General features: G+C 34.6%; 1 protein-coding gene across 1 annotated transcript in view; it reads left to right on the top strand.

Moving 5' to 3' along the window:
• LOC148956039 (uncharacterized) overlaps nucleotides 1–21,002 on the top strand; it is a 77,388-nt gene that overhangs the window by 5,058 nt on the left and 51,328 nt on the right. The window contains exon 2 of the mRNA XM_089093708.1: nucleotides 19,761–19,876. Within this exon, the coding sequence (XP_088949834.1) occupies nucleotides 19,761–19,876 (116 nt within the window). The remainder of the gene's footprint in view (nucleotides 1–19,760; nucleotides 19,877–21,002) is intronic.

The raw sequence follows: 21,002 nt of genomic DNA, 5'->3' as shown, positions 1-21,002 counted from the left end.
ACTATACACGAAAGAAGTTAAGTTTGTTTAATTCTAATGAAATGAAATTAAATTTGATGAAAATATAATAGTTTAGAAACAGTTCTGTGCTATATATTTGCCCCGGAGGGGCGGGCCGCAAAATCAGAGCATAGATTAAATACATAACCTAGCCTAGGTACCTTTTCCCCTCCCTGAACCCAAAAAAACAACAGTTTAAATATTGTAAACGCAATAAGAAATCATGCTTAGCAATCCATTTGTCTAACAAATACCGTTTGTCTGGTTTTCTTGTACAGTCTATAGTGGTGGATTATTTATAATGCACAAGTACCGAATAACCTATATTTATCTTGATTATTTTTTTTGGAAACCTCTTTACATCTTGAGTTGAGTAACCACATAAAACATATTCAAATAGCTTGATCTTATAATATTGAAAAATTTTGCTTTTCTTTTTAACATCCATCATTTAAAATATGTAAAAAATGCTGGAACTTATATAAAAATTTTCTTTCGAGGGTGCAAAGGTTATTTGAAAGGAGATTTGATAGCGGGGGGAGGAGGTGGGCGGGGGCGGTGGTCAGCAACCTGCTTGCAGTGCCCCTGCTTATACTAATCTAAGCTGACCATTTTGTTGCAATGTGCTGCACCGGAATAATACTCTAAAATCTTGTTGATAAATTGCCTGTCTAACAAATTTGTCTGAGTTTTGTAAAAGGGGGAAACAACCCCTAAAAGTAAAAGATTTTAATAAAACTCATACCATCAAATTTGTGGTTCTTGGCAAATCCCCCCGGAAAATACCTCCCCACAGAAAATCCCCCCCCCCCCATGGGAAATACCCTCACAGAAAATCCCCCCTCCCCCCAAAAAAAAACCCCCCTGGAAAATAAGGCTTTTCAAATTTAAAATTATCAACCAGATTTTAGAGTATGAAGGGGGAATGGGATGAATGGTAAGGGGATTTCTAAAACTTTGAATAACCTTTAAAAATTTGTGAGTTATAGCAACGGAACCTTGCAAAATAGATCTTCTGTTTAAATGAAGTACAACAAAATTGTTTTCAGCTTCAAAACTTTGCTCAATCCCAACTTATAAGTTTTAAATATATGCAAATACATTTCCTAAATTTTGGAAATAAAACATTGATATGGCTTAAAATTCTGCTCAAATAACTGAAATTGCATTTTCAGAACTAAAGCCAGAGAAAAAGAAACTGATAACTGAAAATTAAGGTAAAATGTTGTTTTGTCAAAATTTCAATGGGTAATGGGTATTTCAAAAACATCTTCCCATGACATAAAAAACATCTTCCCATAACATAAATTGTCCTCTAAAGTTGATTCTGATGTTTGTAGTGCTCTATGTCTTAGCGCTTTAGAAATATTAAAAAAACTTCTAAAGTAAAATTTTGAAGTTTTTGGGGGAAGGGGGATTTCAAAAACATCTTCCCATAACATAATTTATCCTCTAAAGTTGATTCTGATGTTTGTAGCGCTCTATGTCTTAGCACTTTAGAAATATTTAAAAAAGCTTTGAAAGCAGAAATTTGGAAAATTTTGAGTTTGGGGGGAAGGGGGATTTTAAAAAATTCTCCCCGGGATATAACATGTCCTCTGAAGTTGATTCTGACGTTTTTAGCACTCTATGTCTTAGTGCTTTAGAAATATTTTAAAAGCTTCTAAAGTAGAATTTTAGAAATTTTGAGTTTGGGGGGAAGGGTGATTTCAAAAACCTCTTCCCGTGATATAACGTGTCCTCTGAAGTCGATTCTGATGTTTTTAGCACTCTATCTATTAGCGCTTTAGAAATATTCAAAAAGCTTCTAAAGTAGAATTTTGGAAAATTTTGAGTTTGGGGGGAAGGGGGATTTCAAAAACATCTTCCTATGACATAAATTGTCCTCTAAAGTTGATTCTGATGTCTGTAGCGCTCTATGTCGTAGCGCTTTAGAAATATTTAAAATATTTTCAAAGCTTCTAAAGTAGAATTTTGAAAAATTTTGAGTTTGGGGGGAGGGGGGATTTCAAAAACATCTTCCCGTGATATAACGTGTCCTCTGAAGTCGATTCTGATGTTTTTAGCACTGTATTTTTTAGTACTTTAGAAATAATTTAAAAGCTTCTAAACTAGAATTTTAGAAAATTTGAGTTTGGGGGGAAGGGTGATTTCAAAAACATCTTCCCATGATATAATGTGTCCTCTGAAGTCGATTCTGAGGTTTTTAGCACTGTATCTTTTAGTACTTTAGAAATATTTTAAAAGCTTCTAAAGTAGAATTTTAGAAAATTTTAAGTTTGGGTGGAAGGAGAATTTCAAAAACATCTTCCCATGACATGATTTGTCCTCTAAAAAGGATTAGGTTATTTTTACTGGTCTCTTGTCAAATCCTTTCCCTAATTAATACAGTTTAAATGGTCTTATCAACAGAGTTGTTTGGCATGTGCCTGCTACCCTTAAGGGTAAGGGTTTCTGATAAGGCAAGTGTGACATCACAACAAACCTGGTTTCATATACCATAAAGAAAGTCGGCATGGGTTGAAAAATAAATGGCTTAGGATTTCAATAGGATTTTGGAATATATTTTAATGAACAAGGTTAAAAGCAGAAGTTGTGTAAGGTAAGCAGTAATTTATATTTATGACAGTAATATAGGATGAAATATGAGTTGAAACAACTAGTAATGTGCAGTAATTTACCATTATATAGAGGGGGGGGGATGAGTGGAGGTAGGTACTTCAAAGTACCTTCCCGGGACAAACCTTAGCATATACATCCATCCCTGAAAGTTTCATTTTCCTAACCCAACCCCTTTCCAAGATAGCCAAAAGTAACTAAAGTAGAATTTTACCAAAGAGTCTGTTTGAATCTATTGTATAATTGTCTAACTACAACTCTTGTTACGAGAAGTAAGCCTTTTCACTTCTCCGCCTTTTTCCAGTTCAGAACTAGGACTTTTTTGGCATATAGGGATACAGCTTTTATCCCAGAAGTAGTGCATTCTTTTAAAGGGGTGTCAGTGGGCACTTCCAACTTTTTCATATATTTTCTTGTTGATTTTTTGTGTTGTCTTTTGGAAAGGGGTTTGCATTGACAATTTCTTTTATCAAATCATCTGCTGACCTTTGCTTCTCATTTAGAGATGTAATCACCTGTTTTGACTTTCTCTGTCAAATTGGAAATTGCTATTAGGGGCTTGCCTTCAATGTCCATAGCCTACTTTTGTCTGAAGAGTTGTTGTAGCCTATACAGGCTTTTTTATGTCAGAATCACCTCTCCAACTGCAACTCTTGTTACAAGAAACATGCCTTTTAGCCTTTTCACTTCTCTGACTTTCTTCGTTTCCAGGACAAGAGCTTTCTTGGCAGAGACAGCTTTTGTCTCAGCAGTAGCCTAATGCATTCTTTCACAGAGGTTTCAGTGAGCACTTCTGACTTTTTTGTATTTTTTCCTCTTGATTTTTCACATTGTGCCTTTTAGAAAGTGGTTTGGATAGATGGTCTCTTTTAACAAATTGTCTGCTGACCTTTGCTTCTCATTTTGAGACAGAACCTGATCTGCATCTGTTTTGAAGTCTATGTTAAAGAAGGAGTCCAAATGTTATAAAGGACTTGTGCTGAGCATAGAAACTTCCTTGGTAAGTGCTTCACTAGATGTGGTAGGCATTCTGACTTAGGCACATGACAAGAGAAACTCATAATCCCTGAAGACATCTCTTTTGGCAGGATAGACCCCACTTGCTCTGAATCCACTGATTGTAATTTCAGAAGTAAAAGCCTTTGGATATACTTTCACAAGAAGCTCAACTATGCTTTACATTAATATGCAGTCATAAAACTTATTGTATCCTGGTTGTAGTAAACCTTTAGGGCCCCATGAATATCCTTTCTAGAGGATGTAGTTTGTAAATAGTGGGGAGAGACAGTTAAAAGTACAACACCATTATTTTTAGCTTAATCAAGCAATTCAATGTGTATTGGCTGATCTGGTTGTCTATTTTCAGAAGCATATGTGACTGTTTAGGGGTTTTTTCTTGATTAATAAAATGATTTAAAGAAAAAAATAGTAAGCAGTCATCCAGCCAGAAATATTTTCTGAGCTAATCATAATGGTTCCTGGTAAAGCTCCCTTGAGCAAAAATTTACAGAAACTGTTTTCTGGGGAAATAAGCAGAGGAGGGACTGTGTTCCCAATGCATTAACACTAGCAAAAATTCTGGTCAACTAACCTCTTTCTGCTGGTGTGACCTTCTAAGAAAAAAGAGAGAAATACTCAATGAGGAAAACAGACAAAACAAGACTTTGGCCAGTAGCAAAAAGACAAACAATAAAACAATGTGAATATTTTGCCTATGTAAAAACAAGGTATCTTCACCATAAAAGAAACATAGATTAAAGAAATAAAAAGAAAAAAAGAACACCAATATTAAACTATAATTGTCACAACAGACCACATTGGTTGCTGTTACTAATAGAGTTACTTCAATGAAACACCAAAGCAACTGGATAAAAATTAATCCTGTTGTTTGATATCACTGACGTAACTCTCCTTGGTCTTGTATTAAATCTCATCCCTAGGTTATTTGGTAAAATCTTAATACCCTCGTTAACAACTGGTTCATTTTCAGAAGAATATTATAAATTGGATCAATATTTAAATTTCCTGTATCCCTATTTGTTAAAATATATATTTTTTTAATTTCAATAGCTTCCCTCGCCAATTTAGTATAACCTCTGTCATTGGAAATGGTCCTGGCATCATCAAATTTTACATGATGATCAAGGGTTGAAGAAATTGTGCTCAGTCAATACCGAAACAAAAGTTTCAGGAGGCTTGCTGAATTTTAGAGTTTGTTTCTATTGAATTACAATGTTCAACAAATCTTTCCACAAATTGTTGGTGAGTTCTGCCAATTTAAAACTTCCCACAAGAACAAGGAATATAACAAACCCCACTAACCCAATTACCGTGAGTCATATCCTTTCCAGAATTAAGGAAACTGCTTAAAGGTTTTATTGACTGAAAACATGTATCAATGTTATATTTCTGTAGAAATTTGTATAAGTTTTTCCTCCAAACCTGGCACATGTGGTAAAGAGTGAATTCAAATTCAATTCTGAAGGCCGTGAACCTGCAGTTATTTCAGTATGTCTATTTTCTATTAATTTATTTGTAAATTTAATTGGATAACCATTACAAAATAAAATTTCCCTTAAATACAATAATTCCAAATCCAGAAATTCCTGAGAACAAATTCTAAAGGCCTATCCACTAGAGAAATTACAACCCTTCTTTTCACCAAAACAGGGTGGAATGAATAAAATTTAAATATTTATTGCTGCTTGTGGGTTTTCTGTAAATTGAGAAGAGCAGATGGAAATCCCTTTTGATTAATAAAATATCAATAAACGTTAACTTATTATCTTCTTCAAACTCAACTGTTAATTTTATATTTTTGTCAAAACTATTTAAATGTTTACGGAAAATGTCTAATGATTCAAAACCAAATTTCCAAACACAAACTACGTCATCCATGAGTCTGCTACAGAAACAAGGACAAAGCCTAAGACTATTTAAATTGGATGTTTCAGTATAATCCATGTAAAGGTTTGCCAACCAAGGACTGAGTGCCACTCCTATAAGCAAACCAAACACTTGCTTGTAAATACATCCCCTCAAACCAAAATGAAAAGAAAATTCATTTACCAGAGTAACCAATTTCAAAATTATCTCAACATCCAAACTTGCTAAGGTTAGGGTAAAGGTACCAATGATTTGACAGTTAAAAACAAAAAACACTTTCTACTCCAGAAGCCCCAATTTAAAGACTTGGTGTGAAAAGGTTTTCAGTATGCAGGAAAAACATCTACAAATCTAACTGTTTGATTAGAAGTTTGAAGTTTTATCAGAAAAGGGTACAAAACTTTGATTTCATTAAATTGTGTTTTGACCTATAAATTTGACAGAACAAAAAAGTTACCTGTTTTTTTTATGTAAGTCAGAACCCAATTTGACATGTGTCAAAACGCTTGGAGAATACTTGTGGGTGGATCCTGGTGCATTCAACATGCATTTTGTTTTTATATTATTTCTTTGTTTCTCTTCAACCTTTTTTAATGTGTAAATGTATAAAACACTATTCAGATAGTGGAAACAAAAAACTAAAAAAACTGCCCCAAGTACAGGGACAAAATTGAATAATCATATGGAGTGTAATTGTGTGACTTAGGTCTCTATAATATAATGTTTGATATAGTAGTGGGATATAGCTCTCTCTATAAACGCTATCTGGAATTGCCTACTTCCTCTCAGCTTTAATGTTCCAACAAAGATTTCTTTATTGTTCACAGTGAGAGTGTTGTCAACATTTGGCAATTTCAAAGTTAATTTACTATTATAATCCACTTAAAAATAAAAAATTGACTATCCTTTGCCTGGAAAGTCCAGAGTTCTTGAAATACGCATGCCCTACTTAAGATTATTAGAAATTTGTAACACCAAGGAGTCTAACATGTTTCATTAGCATTTTGGGTGGGATAGGGTATAAGAAAACAGGAGTGGGATTTCAAGAATTTTAATAAGTTTATTGTCATTATATTGGACTTAGTGGAATTTACTTTCATATGTAAATTCTTAGCTTTATCCAAAACATGGGTAGGGTTTTGATGAGGTTGTTTTTGATAGTTCTGACATACTTCCAGGATCAGCAGGTCATCTACATATTAACATCTTTGAGGGAATCTTACCAATTGTAATTAATCAATACTATATATAAGAGTGGTCCTAACAAGGTTCCTTGGGAACTTCCACGCTAATTAGGGAGGGGTTCAGAGAGAATATTTTGTATTTTACAGCTTGGGATCTATTTGAAAGAAAACAAATATAAAATTTACTAAGAGAGGGTCTACTTCAAAGTTATTGAAAGATAAATGAATTAGAGTATTGTGATCAACCAAGTCAAATAATTAAAAATTTGAACATAGTATGAGACCAAGCAGCATTTCCTCAGATGGTGGAAAAATCTAGCATCAAATCAGTAAAACTACAACTAAAAAAAACTTCTAAAAATTTTTTACTGTAAAAATTTTATTGCAAATACAAATCATCAAAATCTCTGTTGTTGAGAAAGTACCCGTAAATTCAACAACTATTTTTTTCCCAGAGAACCCTTGAATTTTGACATCAATTGTTTCTCGTATAAATGACTTGTTCAGTGAAGTTATGACAGAGTTACCCTCTATATTTTAACATGACCTGTTGCTGTCTGTCGAAAATTTCTACAAGGTTACCACAAGATATTCCCAAAAGAAATGAATCTCATAATAGAAGCCAATATCTACATTTCTGGTATTCCACTACATCAGACAAGAAATTTTGACACTTGGAACATAGTTAATGTTCTGCCATTTTAACTTAATTTTATCAAGAAAAAGCCAATGTGGCTACATTTTAGAGATGATCAAATGTATCTTGATGCATTGATGCTGATCCCAACTTTTTTTTGCAAAAAATAACCAAGTAATTACAGTTTGAACATTACATAGCTAAAAAATCATCAGGAGATCGTGGATGGAACACCTTCAAGATGGCTTGATGGAACACCATCAAGAGATGGTGTTCCAAGTCAAAACTAAGCAGAGTTATCCTGTTTTGAAGGAAAATTTTGGCAATGATTCCAAAATTGCACTGTTGAATCATTGGTGCTTTTACCCTACATCCTGTAATAAATCAAAATATTTTTGTAATTTACTCCTTAATATATATATCTGCATCTTTTTATGTTACAATTAGAATACATTAAAACAACATTTAGACTGCAGAGAAATGAATTCTATTCCAATGTAAAAATTCTTAAATTATTAGTCAGATCTTTGGAGTTTTTAAATATGATTTTTATGTTCCTAAAAGAGGACGAAGTGCTACAGATAACCACTTCCCTAATTTGGAAACAGGTGCTGAAAAAGTTGATACAATGGGATAGAGAGGGGCTCCAGTTTTGTGAATTTTGGGTAAACCATAAATTTTTGGTGCATAACAGCCCCTTGAATAAAACTTATTATACAACTTTGGAGTTATGCGTGAATTCTTTTTCAGTGCCTCCAATTCCTTTCTTGTAGACTTAAAATATTTTTCTGTAGGATCAAAATTGAGTTTTTTACAAATGGAAGTATCAGAAATAATAGGTTTCATTTCTCTACTTACTTCTGGCCTGGCTGTGCAGTGATCTTACCTGGCTTTTGGATGTTTTTCTGACCCAATTTGTCAACATTCCAAATGTCTTGTGATCTGAACACATGTTGAACTTGGCCAGATTGTTAACGAAAGCTCCTACACTGATGGTTGAAAGCAGTTGCTTGTCATAAGCTTGTACCTTCTGGCGTTCTTACTGATAGAGTTTTAAGATAATCCGTAAAAGCACAGTACCAACCTTTACCTGCAATTCCTCCATTGTCTCCATTACTTTTGTATCTCCAGTTATCTCCAATTCCTGCAATTGTCTCCATTACCTTTGTATCTCCAGTTATCTGGTACTTTTTTGCTCTTAGTAATGACATAAGTGTATACAAGTTTATGTGGTTCTAGGGGAGAATAGTTGAAATGTGTGTCAAATAACGTTTTCAAGTAAGTTTTTAGTCCTTTTTCTTGTTCCTCTGTAAATATTTTGTAACAGTGTTGTAACAGTGTATAAAGAAACTGGTACAGATTTTGTAGAGATATTCAGGTTTCCAACTGCTTTCATGTAGTCATGCAGCAGGCCTCTAGGGACACCCCCAAGAATCCATCTGACTTTTTGTTGACTAAGACAGAAAAAAACTGCTGTTTTCTTTTCTTCTAGATCCCAGCTGCATTTATTTCTTTCCTCCTCTGTTTTACATTTAAGCATTTTATCTTGAATGGGATTTAACAGGAGAAAATATAATTTAAGTTCACTTACTGGTCTGACAGGGTTAAATAATGCCAGACTTAATCAAGTTTTGTGTTTTGAGCTTGCTCTCAACCTTAAGACATATTTACACAGCTTTTACAAGCATAGCCCACTTTTGGACACCTTGGTACAGTATGCCAAACTCACCCCAGGTATTGTGTCCAAATGTGGGAATAAATTAAATTAGTTTGATGTTTTTCTATGTCTGAGGTGTTGAATTGTTAGGTTTTCATGCAAAATTATTTCTCTATTCCATAGATTCTTGATGACAGCAATGTTCAATGTTTCCTGCAAGTATTTTGTTTTTCCAGGGTAACTTTAAATGTTTGGAGTTGCCCTTGTCCTTCTTTAATAATGATTTCAGTGTTTTGTACTGATCAGTTGCTAAACTTTGCATTGAATTGAGGTTTGCCCTGTTATTCAGACCTTTAGGAATCCATTTTGAATCTTTTAAAGCAAATCAAGCTCATCTGTTTTGCTCAGTTTTTACCTACTTTTTTAATTTTGTACCAGTTCTTAATTCCTTCAGACCTACTTTTATTTCTTATCTGAGTGGTAGCCATTTTACCATCAATAGGAGAGACAAAGGATTATAAAGTTAGATATAAGCTTAAAAAAAAGGAAAATAAAGAGAAAACTACATTTTGCCCTCAGAAAGCTATGAAAAATTAACTAAAGGCAATTCAATTTGGGTCTTTTGTAATTTCATTAGATAGATTCAAAATATGGTAGATTTTAAAATATTATCAAACAGTTTGTGGTAACAAACTGCAAGTAAGAAGCAACCCGGGTCAATAGTAACCAAAATTCTAAAAAAAAGAAATTTTGATACAAATAGGCATATCAAACAAATCAACTTATTATGCTAATTCCAAATATGCAAGATTCATCAAGTTTCAAACAGTTTGTGGTAAGGAACTGTAAGTAAGGGGTGACCCAGCTCAATAGTAACTGAAACTCTAAAAAACAGAATTTTGATACCAATAGAAAAATCAAAAGAATCAGATTTTTATGCTAATTTAAAATATATAGGTTTCATTAAGTTTAGTTTTACCCATCAAAGGTTACATTTTGTTCATCATAGTTGAAAGGCCCAATAACTTTGCATTTGGATACAACCCCCCCCACACACACACACGCAAAGACCCAGGGGAAAGGTCTTCAAGTTGTAAAAATTGCCCAGTGTTTGTGCATAGTATTTGTTATTGGGAAGCATGCCTACTTTTTAGGGTGGGAAGACAAATTTTCTGCTGTTTTTTTTTCACAGTGGGGGGAACTTTCATGGGAAGGGACCTGAATTAAAAAAACAAGTTTTTTCAACTGAAAGTATGGACCAACATTAAAACTTGAAGCAAACAGAAATTATTACGTATATGAAAGGGGTTGCCTCCTTCTCAACACCTCGATCTTTATGTTAAAGTTTGAATTTTGTCGCTATTCTCTAAGAACAACTCCTAAAAAACAAAGGTTGTTTAATTGGAACAATAAGAAGCTTTCTTCAGAAGTACTAAGAAAACTATAGTGTAAAGAGTGAGCTTTTTAGGATTAGGCAATCCCCTTCATATACGTAATAATTTCTGTTCGTTCTAAGCTTTAGTGTTGTTCCTTACTTTCAGTTCAAAAAACTTGTTTTTTTTAATTTAATTTTCATAAAAAGTCAACTGACTTTGCTTTACTGCTAAAGAGGTTTGTTTACTGAAGAGAGGTTCAAATACCCCTCCAAAATAATAAATGAAATAAAGAGAGCAACTATGTTGCATCTGAGTCAGGATGGTTTGAGAGCAAAGTTTTTGAATAGTGGTCTGTGTCACTGGCACTACCCCACCTGAAGAAAAGAGCAGGGGTGGAAGTTTTCATCCCTGGGATGAAAAGAGCTGAAGTCACAACTTGGTTTTCTACTAGAGCTTATAAAGTCTGCAGAGAAATCAACAGCTGCTTTGTATATCTTCCATGAAACACTACAGATATACTGACTGCAACTTAGTGTTCTAAAATTACTGTAAAATAAAAATAAAACTCATTGCCATGGAAATGACTTGCTTTGACAAATTTGACATCTAATCTTCTTCTTTACCCCCCCCCCCCGCCCCATCTCATATTCCATAACTAAATTCATGGTGATTCTCCTCCGATTGTAATTGCTGTCAATAACAATCAAATTGTTGCAATTAATTCGTCAATGAGGATGGAAATCCTTTATCCAGACTGCCAATTTTAGAATTAGTCATATCTAATAGTTTTAGGTAGGAAACTACAAATTGTGTTTCTTGCTAATAGTAATATAAACTCCAAGAAATAGAATTTTAGAAGCAATATGTACACAACAAGAATTTCCTTCTATCCATCCCCCACCCCTCTTTACTTACAAGATTTTCGTTAAGAAAAAGCGAATGTCACTTATATAATTTATATCAGTGAATGATATAATTTATATCAGTTTCTTGCTAATAGTAGTCAAAACTAAAAAAAATGGGATTTTAGAAGCAATATGTACACAACAAGAGTCTCCTTCTATCCCTCCACAATCCCTCTTTACTTTGCTTACTAGGCTTTTACTAAGAAAAAGCCGAACATTTTTTTCCTGTAAAGTACATATTATTTTTCTCTCTCTCTCAGGTGAGCTGCTTATCTTCTGTATCTATTTCGTGAATGTCTAAATATCTATAATATTCATCTTGTGACAACGGAATGGTTGAAGCCTCGCGCGGGAACAACAGGTGATGATGTTCAATCCCCTGTGTTGCAAGGAAAGCTTTGATAATGAATTAAATTCCACAATTTTTTTAGTTTTAGTTTGTGGCCGAATTATTCAGAATTGTTTGGGTGGTTTTCAAAAAATATACAGGTCCAAATTTTGAGAAAATTCGTTAAGAGCCTTAATTTTGGGGAAAAAAGATTCATGTGAGTGAAGTAATGTCATACTCATGAATACATTTGAAAAGCACACATACGTCATATATGCCTCAGTAGTGGTTGCACCGTTTTCAGTGTCTATGATGTAGGCAAAATTACACAAGAAACGTATGATTGACACCATATTTATGAGTACATATGAAGCAAGTAGATTACAACATTCCCCCCCCCCCTGAGGAGTGAAAGTATTGTTTTTTACATCTATGACGCATGCAACATTACAAAAGGAACATACTTAAGTATAAAATATCAAGTGTGATCAGTCTATTTACAAAAGGCGTTTTAAGTAGTTTCATAATGCCTTGAGGACAAATAAACAGCCTAGATCATCAAACGTGACAAGACCAATCCGAACAGCTCAGATAAAGGGTATTGAAAAAATGTCTTAATTAATGATAAACTTACGAAATTTGTTTATATGCATTTAAGCTATGTTTTTTATGAGTAAGAAAAAAGTTTCGGGGGGGGGGGTCAAACTAGTTACCCCCTGGATATAGCCTTGATTAGAGCTGCTCTTCTTTCCTAGAATAACATTTTATAACCAATTTTCATACAGATGAAGCCAAAATTAGGGATATAGTTGATCTTGTTCTGAAAATTCATAAAAAAAAAGTCGAACAAAGTTGGGGCTTCAAAATAGGAAGCAAAGAGTTATACATTGAGCAGATCATAATAGAGAAGGTATTGAGAGGGTGAATTTTTCAATAGATTTAATGATAGCTGTGCTATATAAGTCTTAATAGATAGATAATGGGACACCATTCAAGTAAAAGAACTAGAAATCTCCACACTTTTTGGTCTTTTATAGAGCTAAAACCATCCAATAGTGAAAGTTGTTTTCTAACACATAGTTGAAGGTTTTGTTTGTTGACTTCTATGAAAGCCCAGAATGATAAACCGTGTTGTTTCAATAATGTTCTTCCATACTAAAGAAACATACTAAAGAGACTCTAATGGTCTCATACATTCCTCGGCTATATATGTGTATAAAAAAATATGGAATTTTTACTTTATAATATGTATTAAGCATCAACAAATCACATTTCCTTGTTTAATCTTGTTTTAAATAAGTTTCCATCAATCTTGTTTTTTTTCATATCCTAGGGCTATAAGAAATCTTTGGAAGGGCTGGGAATGAATTGTCAAAACACAAATATAACAACAAAAATGAACATAAAAGCTAATTATGTTGGCGGATTGTTACTGAATTAATCTGATGCTAGGGCTGATCTCGCCTGGGGTTGATTTGATTGCCGAAACCTAGAAACTAAAGCCTAAAATAAGAGATTATTCATCAGAATTAGCTGATTTTCATGTTAATATGGTCCTCCATCAGGAAGAAAAGAAGCCAAAATAAATGGCCATGCATTTGTCATTTATCTTATCAGGCTAAAAGATTGCCAGCTATTATCTAGTTGTTATTGTTCAATTATCAATGAAAACATAAATTTTACAGAGATATCACCCAAATCATCAATGAAAATCCTTTCCCATAATTGACAGATTTTTCTACTAGATTGAAATTGTTTCTTTATTTTCATAAATTGTCTCAGTACATTTGAACTTCGAATAACTTACTGAATTTGAAGGTTTTACTTGGCTGGATAAATATAATGAACTAATGCGAAATTACACGTCTAACTTTGTCTTGAATTCTAAAATTCTAACTTTTGAATTCTTAAATTCTTTGTCTTGATAAGATACTTGTTTTTCTTTTGTTTTATTCCTTCAAAATTTGAAGTTACATGTGCTTTCTCACGATACAGTTTGCTGGCCTTCTTTGCAAATAAAGTTGTCGCCCCCCCCCCTCACGCCGTCCTCCAGTCTGATGTTTTTCACGGCTTACCGTATAATTGCCATGGAAATGGCTTGCTTTGACGAATTTAACACCCAATCTCCCCCCCCCCCCCAATCTCATATCCCGTGACAAAATTCATGGTGGTTCTCCTTGTCCGGTTGCAGTATTGTCACTAACAATCACATCGTTGCCGTTAATTGTTCAATGAAATCGAAGAACCTGAATGTAGTTGAGAATTAATCATATCTAATAGTTTTAGGTGGCAAACTATAAATAGTGTTTCATATTAATAGTAATCAAAACTACAAAATGATATTTAGAAGCAATATATACACAAAAAGAATCTCCTTCTGTCCCTTCTCCATTCCTATTTACTTTACTTACAAGATTTTGCTAAGAAAAAGCCAAACCCTTTTTCCTGTATAGAATATATTCTTTGTTGTTTGTATCTTGAGATGAGCTGCTAATCATCTTCATCCGTTTCATGTATTGTCTAAATATTTGAAATATTCACCTTGTGACAACGGAATTGTTGATGCCACGTCCGGAAACAACCGATACCAAGGCTCTATCCCCCGTGTCGCAAGAAATGCTTAGTATAAGAGTAATAATTTTTTTTTATATAAATTTTCTATTTTTTTTTTTTTTCAGAAAATCGAAAATTGTTGTTTAAAAAAATATAAGCGATATTTGTGTTTAGGCGTAGCCTATAGGCGACACTCAGTCTTATGTTTGGTGATATTAGACAACAGTAATTCTTCTCAGTGACGAACTACTTATATTTTTATCCACGGATCGAAGTATGAAGGACTTTAAAATGTATAATCATATTTGTTTTCGAGCTTTAAGCTTAACTAAAAAATAGGTAATATTTCAGTTTAGGTATATAGGCTGCATATTGGTTCTATGATCCTGCTTGATAGTACGCTCTTCCATATCTTAAAGAATTGAACTATCTCGTCCATTATTAGCTTTTTAGTTTTTAGTACGAATTATTGAGAATTGTTTGGGTGGTTTTACCATAGCTTGTATAGCTTTGATTTGAGATCCGAATAAGCAACAGAAAACTAAAAGCTGACACATACTTTCCTGAAAATCTTAGAAAAAACATTTAACTTCTCTTGTTTTGTGCCAGAGATAGAGATATTAAGAATTATTTAAACTTGCAAGCAGATTTTCTTTTTAAAGTTTAGAAAATGACAGTTCGTAAAAATATTCTAGTATACCTGCCGTGAAAACATTAAAAAGCAGCTCAAAAGAAGTCTCGTTGAATAATTTGACAGCTTTGGAAGTTTCCTGTTGCGTTAAATCCCTTGATTGAAGTCTTTGCAGACACAGGATGCACATAGCACAAAATTTGTGCTGTACATACGTGGATTAGAAAGCGCTTCGCTTAACAGTTAGTAATAGATTATAGGTTCCCTTTATTTTAAACTAGCCTCTCGTTAGTTTTTCAAATTTGTTGACATATCTAAGATCCCCTATCAATTTTTACCAAAATTGCTTCGGAAGCTCCCTTTGGTGCTGGGAAAATTTGCTAATGGGCCCTTGTTCTTTTAGACTGTCAGCCGATGCTGAGACTCGCAAAATGAATAGTCGGTATCGAACGTCCTTAAATAACATCAGTTGTTCTTTTCTCATTGACGATCTACTTATCCAGGATTTTTGTCTGAAGGGGGATTTCTCGGGAGAAGGGGGGGGATGGGTTTGCTAAAAAAAACCAGCAAAACGCATAAAAAATTTGTTCATGTGCTCTTTGTTGCTTTTTTGCGAGTCTAGAAAAATTTCGGGGTAGGGGGTGTTCGAACCGGGCATCATCCCTCCCCCTTGGATCCAAACTTACTGGGACTGTAGTTAAGTCACGTAAGGAATTCTCATATATATACGAACAAGGTTCACAAGTTTTTGTAGGATAGAAAAAAAGTAAGGGAAGTAGATAAGGGGTTATATTGTGAACTAAGGAGGTGTGAAGTGGAGGCAACTGTGTAAAATTGCAAAGGACCTGGAAGATACAGCGAGAGACCATAATTACACAATTTTGTATTGCTATATTAAGATTTTGATAGGAAGTCTTCAGCCTGAACTTGTCCCAGTTAAAGGTACGAATAGGGCCTCAATTAGTGATAAGGAAAGTATAAAAGAGAGTTGGGCAGGAAGTTTTGGAAGTAGAGGAAGATTTAATTTTTCAAAGGGAGTACAAAAACGATAAAAAAAATAGTAAGACCTCAGGTGATGGTAGTGTGATAAATGAGTTATGAAATATTGTGGTTGCTAAATCAGAAACAAATTAGTGAAGATTGTGAACTTCATTTTTGACAAGGGGGTAGTACCAAGTAATTTTAGGAAAAACTGAATCAAAAATGTTTTAAGAAAGGTGATAAGAGTGAGGTGGTAATTACAGAAGCATTATCTTGGCATCGGTACAAAGCAAATTACTTTGTATTGTCATACTCATTAGACTAAGAGATGTTTTAGGTACAGTTTTATGAAAAGAACAGTGAGGTTTTTGGAAGAGAAGACCTGTTGTCCAAAGTTAACTCTTAGATTAATAATTGAGAAGTGGCTAATCAATTAGAGCCATTTAGTAATCGGTTTTATGCACTCTGGGCAAGAATTCAGAGGTGTTCCTAGGCTTTGTGGTGCCCGGGAAAAATTGGTTACCATACCCTCCTCCTGACTCAAGTATATGTAAAAAAGCAGAATAAAAGTGGGCACCTCCCCCTTTTTTGTACGACTCTGCAAACATTCATTCATCGGGTAGAAGAGCTTTGTCTACTGTCCCTATCCTTGTATGGTATTTTGTTAATCTGCTGTAAAGGGCTTCTTTGTTTGTTCTGGTGACTCTTTTGGTGTCTGGATGTCATTAAGGGTGTAGAATGTCCTTTGGGAGTGGGGAGGTGAGAAATGAGATTTACAGTATTAATGGACATCGTGTAGCCTACGTTTTAAATTTAATGTTGCTCATTACTTTCAGTTGAAAAAGCTTATGTTTTATTATTTAATAGCCTTCAGGCCCGTGTACAATGAAATCTAGCTAAAGCTGAGATTAAGTTAATGCCAAAACTTAACTAACGCCAGGATTTGGCTAGTATCATAGGCTACTCATTTATAATTCAATTTATCTCCTTGGCTGGTTCAAAATAATTCAGATCGAAAATTTTAGTTATATGCCTAAATTTCTATACAGCTATATCCGTACGTCTAGGATCAAACAGTTTGCAGTAATGAACTGTAAGTAAGGAGCGACACGGCTCAATAGTAACCCAAACTCAAAAGAACGGAGTATTGATATCAATAATTATAGGAAAAGAATCGGCTTACTATGCTGATTCCAAATATATAAGATTCATCAAGCTTAATTTTACCTATCAAGGACTACGAGTTTGAGAAAATTTGTCAGGTTTTCGGAAAAGGAGGAAAATACCCCCTAAAAGTCAAAGAATCTCAGTAAAGATAACACCACTAAATTCAGCGTATCAGAGAACCCCACTGTAGAGGTTTCCATCTCGTCTGCAAAAATATGGAATTTTGCATTTTTTGCCTAAAGAAAGATCTAGAATGCGTGTTTATTTATTTATTTTTTTTTTTTTTCAGGGGGGATAGTATTGAACCAAAAGTTCTGCCCCGCTCCCACAAACATGACCCCCCAAAACCTCTTAAGAAATTATTACATATAAGGGGGGGAAGGGTTGGCCCCTTCGCAATACTTTGCTCTTGTTGACTTTTTGTCCCAATTCTTTAAGAAAAACTCCTGAAACGCATTGGTTGTTTAATAGGAACAGTAAGAAGCTTTATTGAAAGGACTAAAAAACTTTAGCATGAAGATTGAGGTATCGGTGAGGGGGCAGCCCCCTTAATACTTAATAATTTCTGTTAGTTTTAATTTTAATGTTGCTCCTTACTTTTAGTTGAAAAAACTTGTAATTTTTATTTAATCCATAAATTAAGTCTGGTACCTATGGGTTTATCCTAGTTTTGTTCAAGCCTCAGTGTTCTGCATTTCAGGAGGGGAGTTGGATATATGAAAATTATTTTTTGTTTTGCAAAACTTTAAAAATGTGTCAAAAATTTGTTCATTTTCATTTCTGTCACTTTTTTACGAGACGGACAAATATTTCGGGGGGGGGGGTCAAACTTCCTATTCCCCCCTGGATATGGCCTTGTCTATGGGTTTATCCTAGTTTTGTTCAAGCCTCAATATTATGTATTTCAGGAGGGGAGTGGAGTTAATGAAAATAATTTTTCGTTTTTCAAAACACAAATTTAAAAAACGTGTCAAAAATTTGTTTATTTTCATTTTGTTACGTTTTTTCTTCATTTTCATAGCCCAACCTTGAGCTAGAATATTCTCTTCTGTCTGAGGTTGCTTGAAATATTCCGTAGCTAACTCCACAAGTTGGTCAGTGGAATCTGGCTGACCTTTTTTCTCTTTCCCTTTGTCCTCTTTTTCCTATTTTTCCATTCTAGCTGAAAATTCCATCGAAAAAATTTCTTGCGGATGAACTCGGATGAAAATTTTTTTCTTAGCATACTTTAATTTGCAAAAAAACTTCAATTTTTGATGGTTTTTAAAATCATACCGGTAATCTCCTCCTCCATAGAAAATTTTTCCATTAAAAAACCCAGCAAAAGGTTATTGTCCAGCAAAGGTTTTTTTGGGAGGCGAGAGGTGTACAGCAGAAACTTTAAAAAACGCATCAAAACCGTAAAATCGATATCTACTCCCTTATGATTTCTGGGAATAATTCTGGTCTACGCTGCTATTATGAAAGTAAAGAGTAAAATTAAATCCCAAAATAAGTAGAACATATTCTGTATAAGAGGGGAACCGCCCCTTCCTCATCCCTTCCTCCACCTCGTTATCGCAGAAACTTTGGAGTGTGCTCGTTAGATCAGAAATTGAGAGTTCTAGTCCTTTTTTTAAGTGCAAAGGGATTAGAAACCGACCAGCCGCATAAGGGTGTTATTTTATAAGGGGAGATTTTCTGTGGGGGAAGGTGGGGGGGGGGGGTAAACACCGCACATCGAATAATACAGGTTTTAATGCTTGTAAAATTCAAGAAAATTCCCACCATTGCGGTTTCTTCGTGAGCCATTTCCACATAACCCCTGATGAATCCATGGTAACTATAGTAAAACCGTAAGGACTGTGTAATGTCATATAGTGGAGCTACAGACTTCTTTTTTTTTTGCTCAATTACCTTGTATTTGCGATTGAAATTTGGTCTTCAAACACTAATTTTCTTTTTTAGTTTGGGAACTATATAATCTGGTTTCAATATCTTTACCGCCAGCAATATCCTGCCAAATGCCGTACTTTTCTTGTTTTGGTTAAAATAGTCTTTGCTTTTAATTTTACATTTCTCAGGGTGATCCCGGTATAACTCAATTAATTTACAGATAAACTCGCGTTCCACATTTTGGTCTTTTTTCGGCATATCTTTCATTGCTGTTGATGCGTGACTGACGCAATATTTGAGCAAAACTAGTCTTGACGGTCAACCACCCTCGTCAACCGATTGAGCCATTCAAACTTTCTATCAATCACCGTCAACGCTTGACCCAAACGTCAAACAGGTTCATAGACGGTCAATCATGCTTTAATCAATCGATTGACGGAAGCTTTTCATCAAAATGATTGACTCTCTAGGGCGTCCTTTAGTAGAAAGAATCTGCATCTCGCGGGGGGAGTCGAGGTCTCTGAAAATTATTTAGATTAGAAGAGTTTTCTTCGGTTTGTCTGGTTTTGTGTTTGTTTTCGGTTTGCTTTTAGGTTTGTTTGGTTTTGTATTTGTTTTTGTTTTGGTTTGTACATTGCTAGACCAAGGTATCATTGATTATATCTTCTTTTTTCTCTCGGGTCGTTTGGTTTTGCTCTGTCTTCTTGAGTTGTATCTTGGGTATCAGTAATTTGGCACAATCAAACCTTGGCAACCAAATATTCCTTCACATTTATAGGTTCGCACAGATACAGCTCTTTGGAGAGGGGGGGGGTCAAAACAGCCCATCTTTAGGCTGCAATTTCTCTGGGAAGGGATTGTGTAGATCAATCTCAGGGAGTAATTTCACTTTCTCGTCTCATGATTTAAATACTGATTTCCAAGGCTTTTTTTAATTTAAAAAAGTGCTTATTTGTTTCAGATTGGTCGCCAGACGAGCTACAGAGGCTATATAATGTTGCAAAGGATTTTGCGAAAAAGACGAAAAGAATTGTATCCTGGGATAAGCTTATAAAGGATTATTTCCCATGGGATGAGGTAAGTATTTTTTTTTTTTTACTAAAATTTTGCAAGGTACCTATAAAGCATCTTATAATTAACCAATTATAAAGGCATTTGCTGAAATAATTTGACTGCATCTAATTTATCTACCATACTTGCAAAACACAAAGTTGCACTACTTACGTTCTTGCCATGATGGCTTCATCAATGGTTGTGGCAGTATTAAATCCTTCATTTTTGTTCGAATCGCTACATTCTTCGCGTAGTCAAATAAAAAGAAGTCCAAGGGGTCAGTATCTCGATATAATCATCAACATATATTTCTCAGTATATTTGGACAATGAGTATTTATTATATAGAAATATCACAGAAAGGCATCCATTGATTAAAATACCTTAAGAAAGATCTATCTAAAAGTCTAAGGGGAGGAGCAAAATAAAAAAATCTGAGGGAAATAGGCGCCCCTCTTCCTCCCAATTGAATCAACCGAGAGAGTGATATCTGATGAAGGCAGTATCCACAGATTTAGCCTAGCCCTTTCAATCCATTTGGTTTGGGACGGGGGTCTGTGGTGTGTCTGTAAGCTCAGCCAGAGTCAACCCAGCTTGTAATGAGTACCTGGAGAAACCTGGGGAAAATAAGCAGGAAGAGTGTGAAATCACAGGATGACTGGCCTCAACCTCGCATTACACTTCCTGACTAAATGGCCATAAAACGGAGATCAGCTCCGCCGGTATGGACTGTAATATTCCAATGCTGTGTTACTTTTTACTGCTGTTTCGATCCACCAGAATGATGAAATTTGGGGAACGACAGTCCCCAATGGGTTGATGCGCCATCTTGGTTGCAAGTCAACCCGTTGTTGTGCCACATATTTGGTCTAAAAATTTTGGTAAACATCTGCAACATTTATTGCCATGTTTAAGAACAATAAACAGATTGTGTGATTGTACTTGATTCCCCATAACGCATTCTTTTTTGGACTATCCCAGTTTAGCTGTCTAGTCTTTTGGGTCTGTTTAGATCCCATATTATTGCAAGGTGTCTGTCTTATTTACCAGAAACATGAAAAATTCTCTTATAACTAGAACAAACTTTGTTTAATAAAGCAAGAAGGTTTTAGAAAGAAACGCGAAACACATTCTTTGGCCGTAAATTTGCC

The sequence above is a fragment of the Artemia sp. Qi Xiang Cuo genome, chromosome 1 (assembly GCF_049724085.1).
Source record: "Artemia sp. Qi Xiang Cuo chromosome 1, ASM4972408v1, whole genome shotgun sequence".
NCBI classification, from domain to species: Eukaryota; Metazoa; Arthropoda; class Branchiopoda; order Anostraca; family Artemiidae; genus Artemia; species Artemia sp. Qi Xiang Cuo.
Note: the sequence above shows the minus strand (reverse complement) of the source record. Positions and strands in the feature narration are given on the sequence as shown.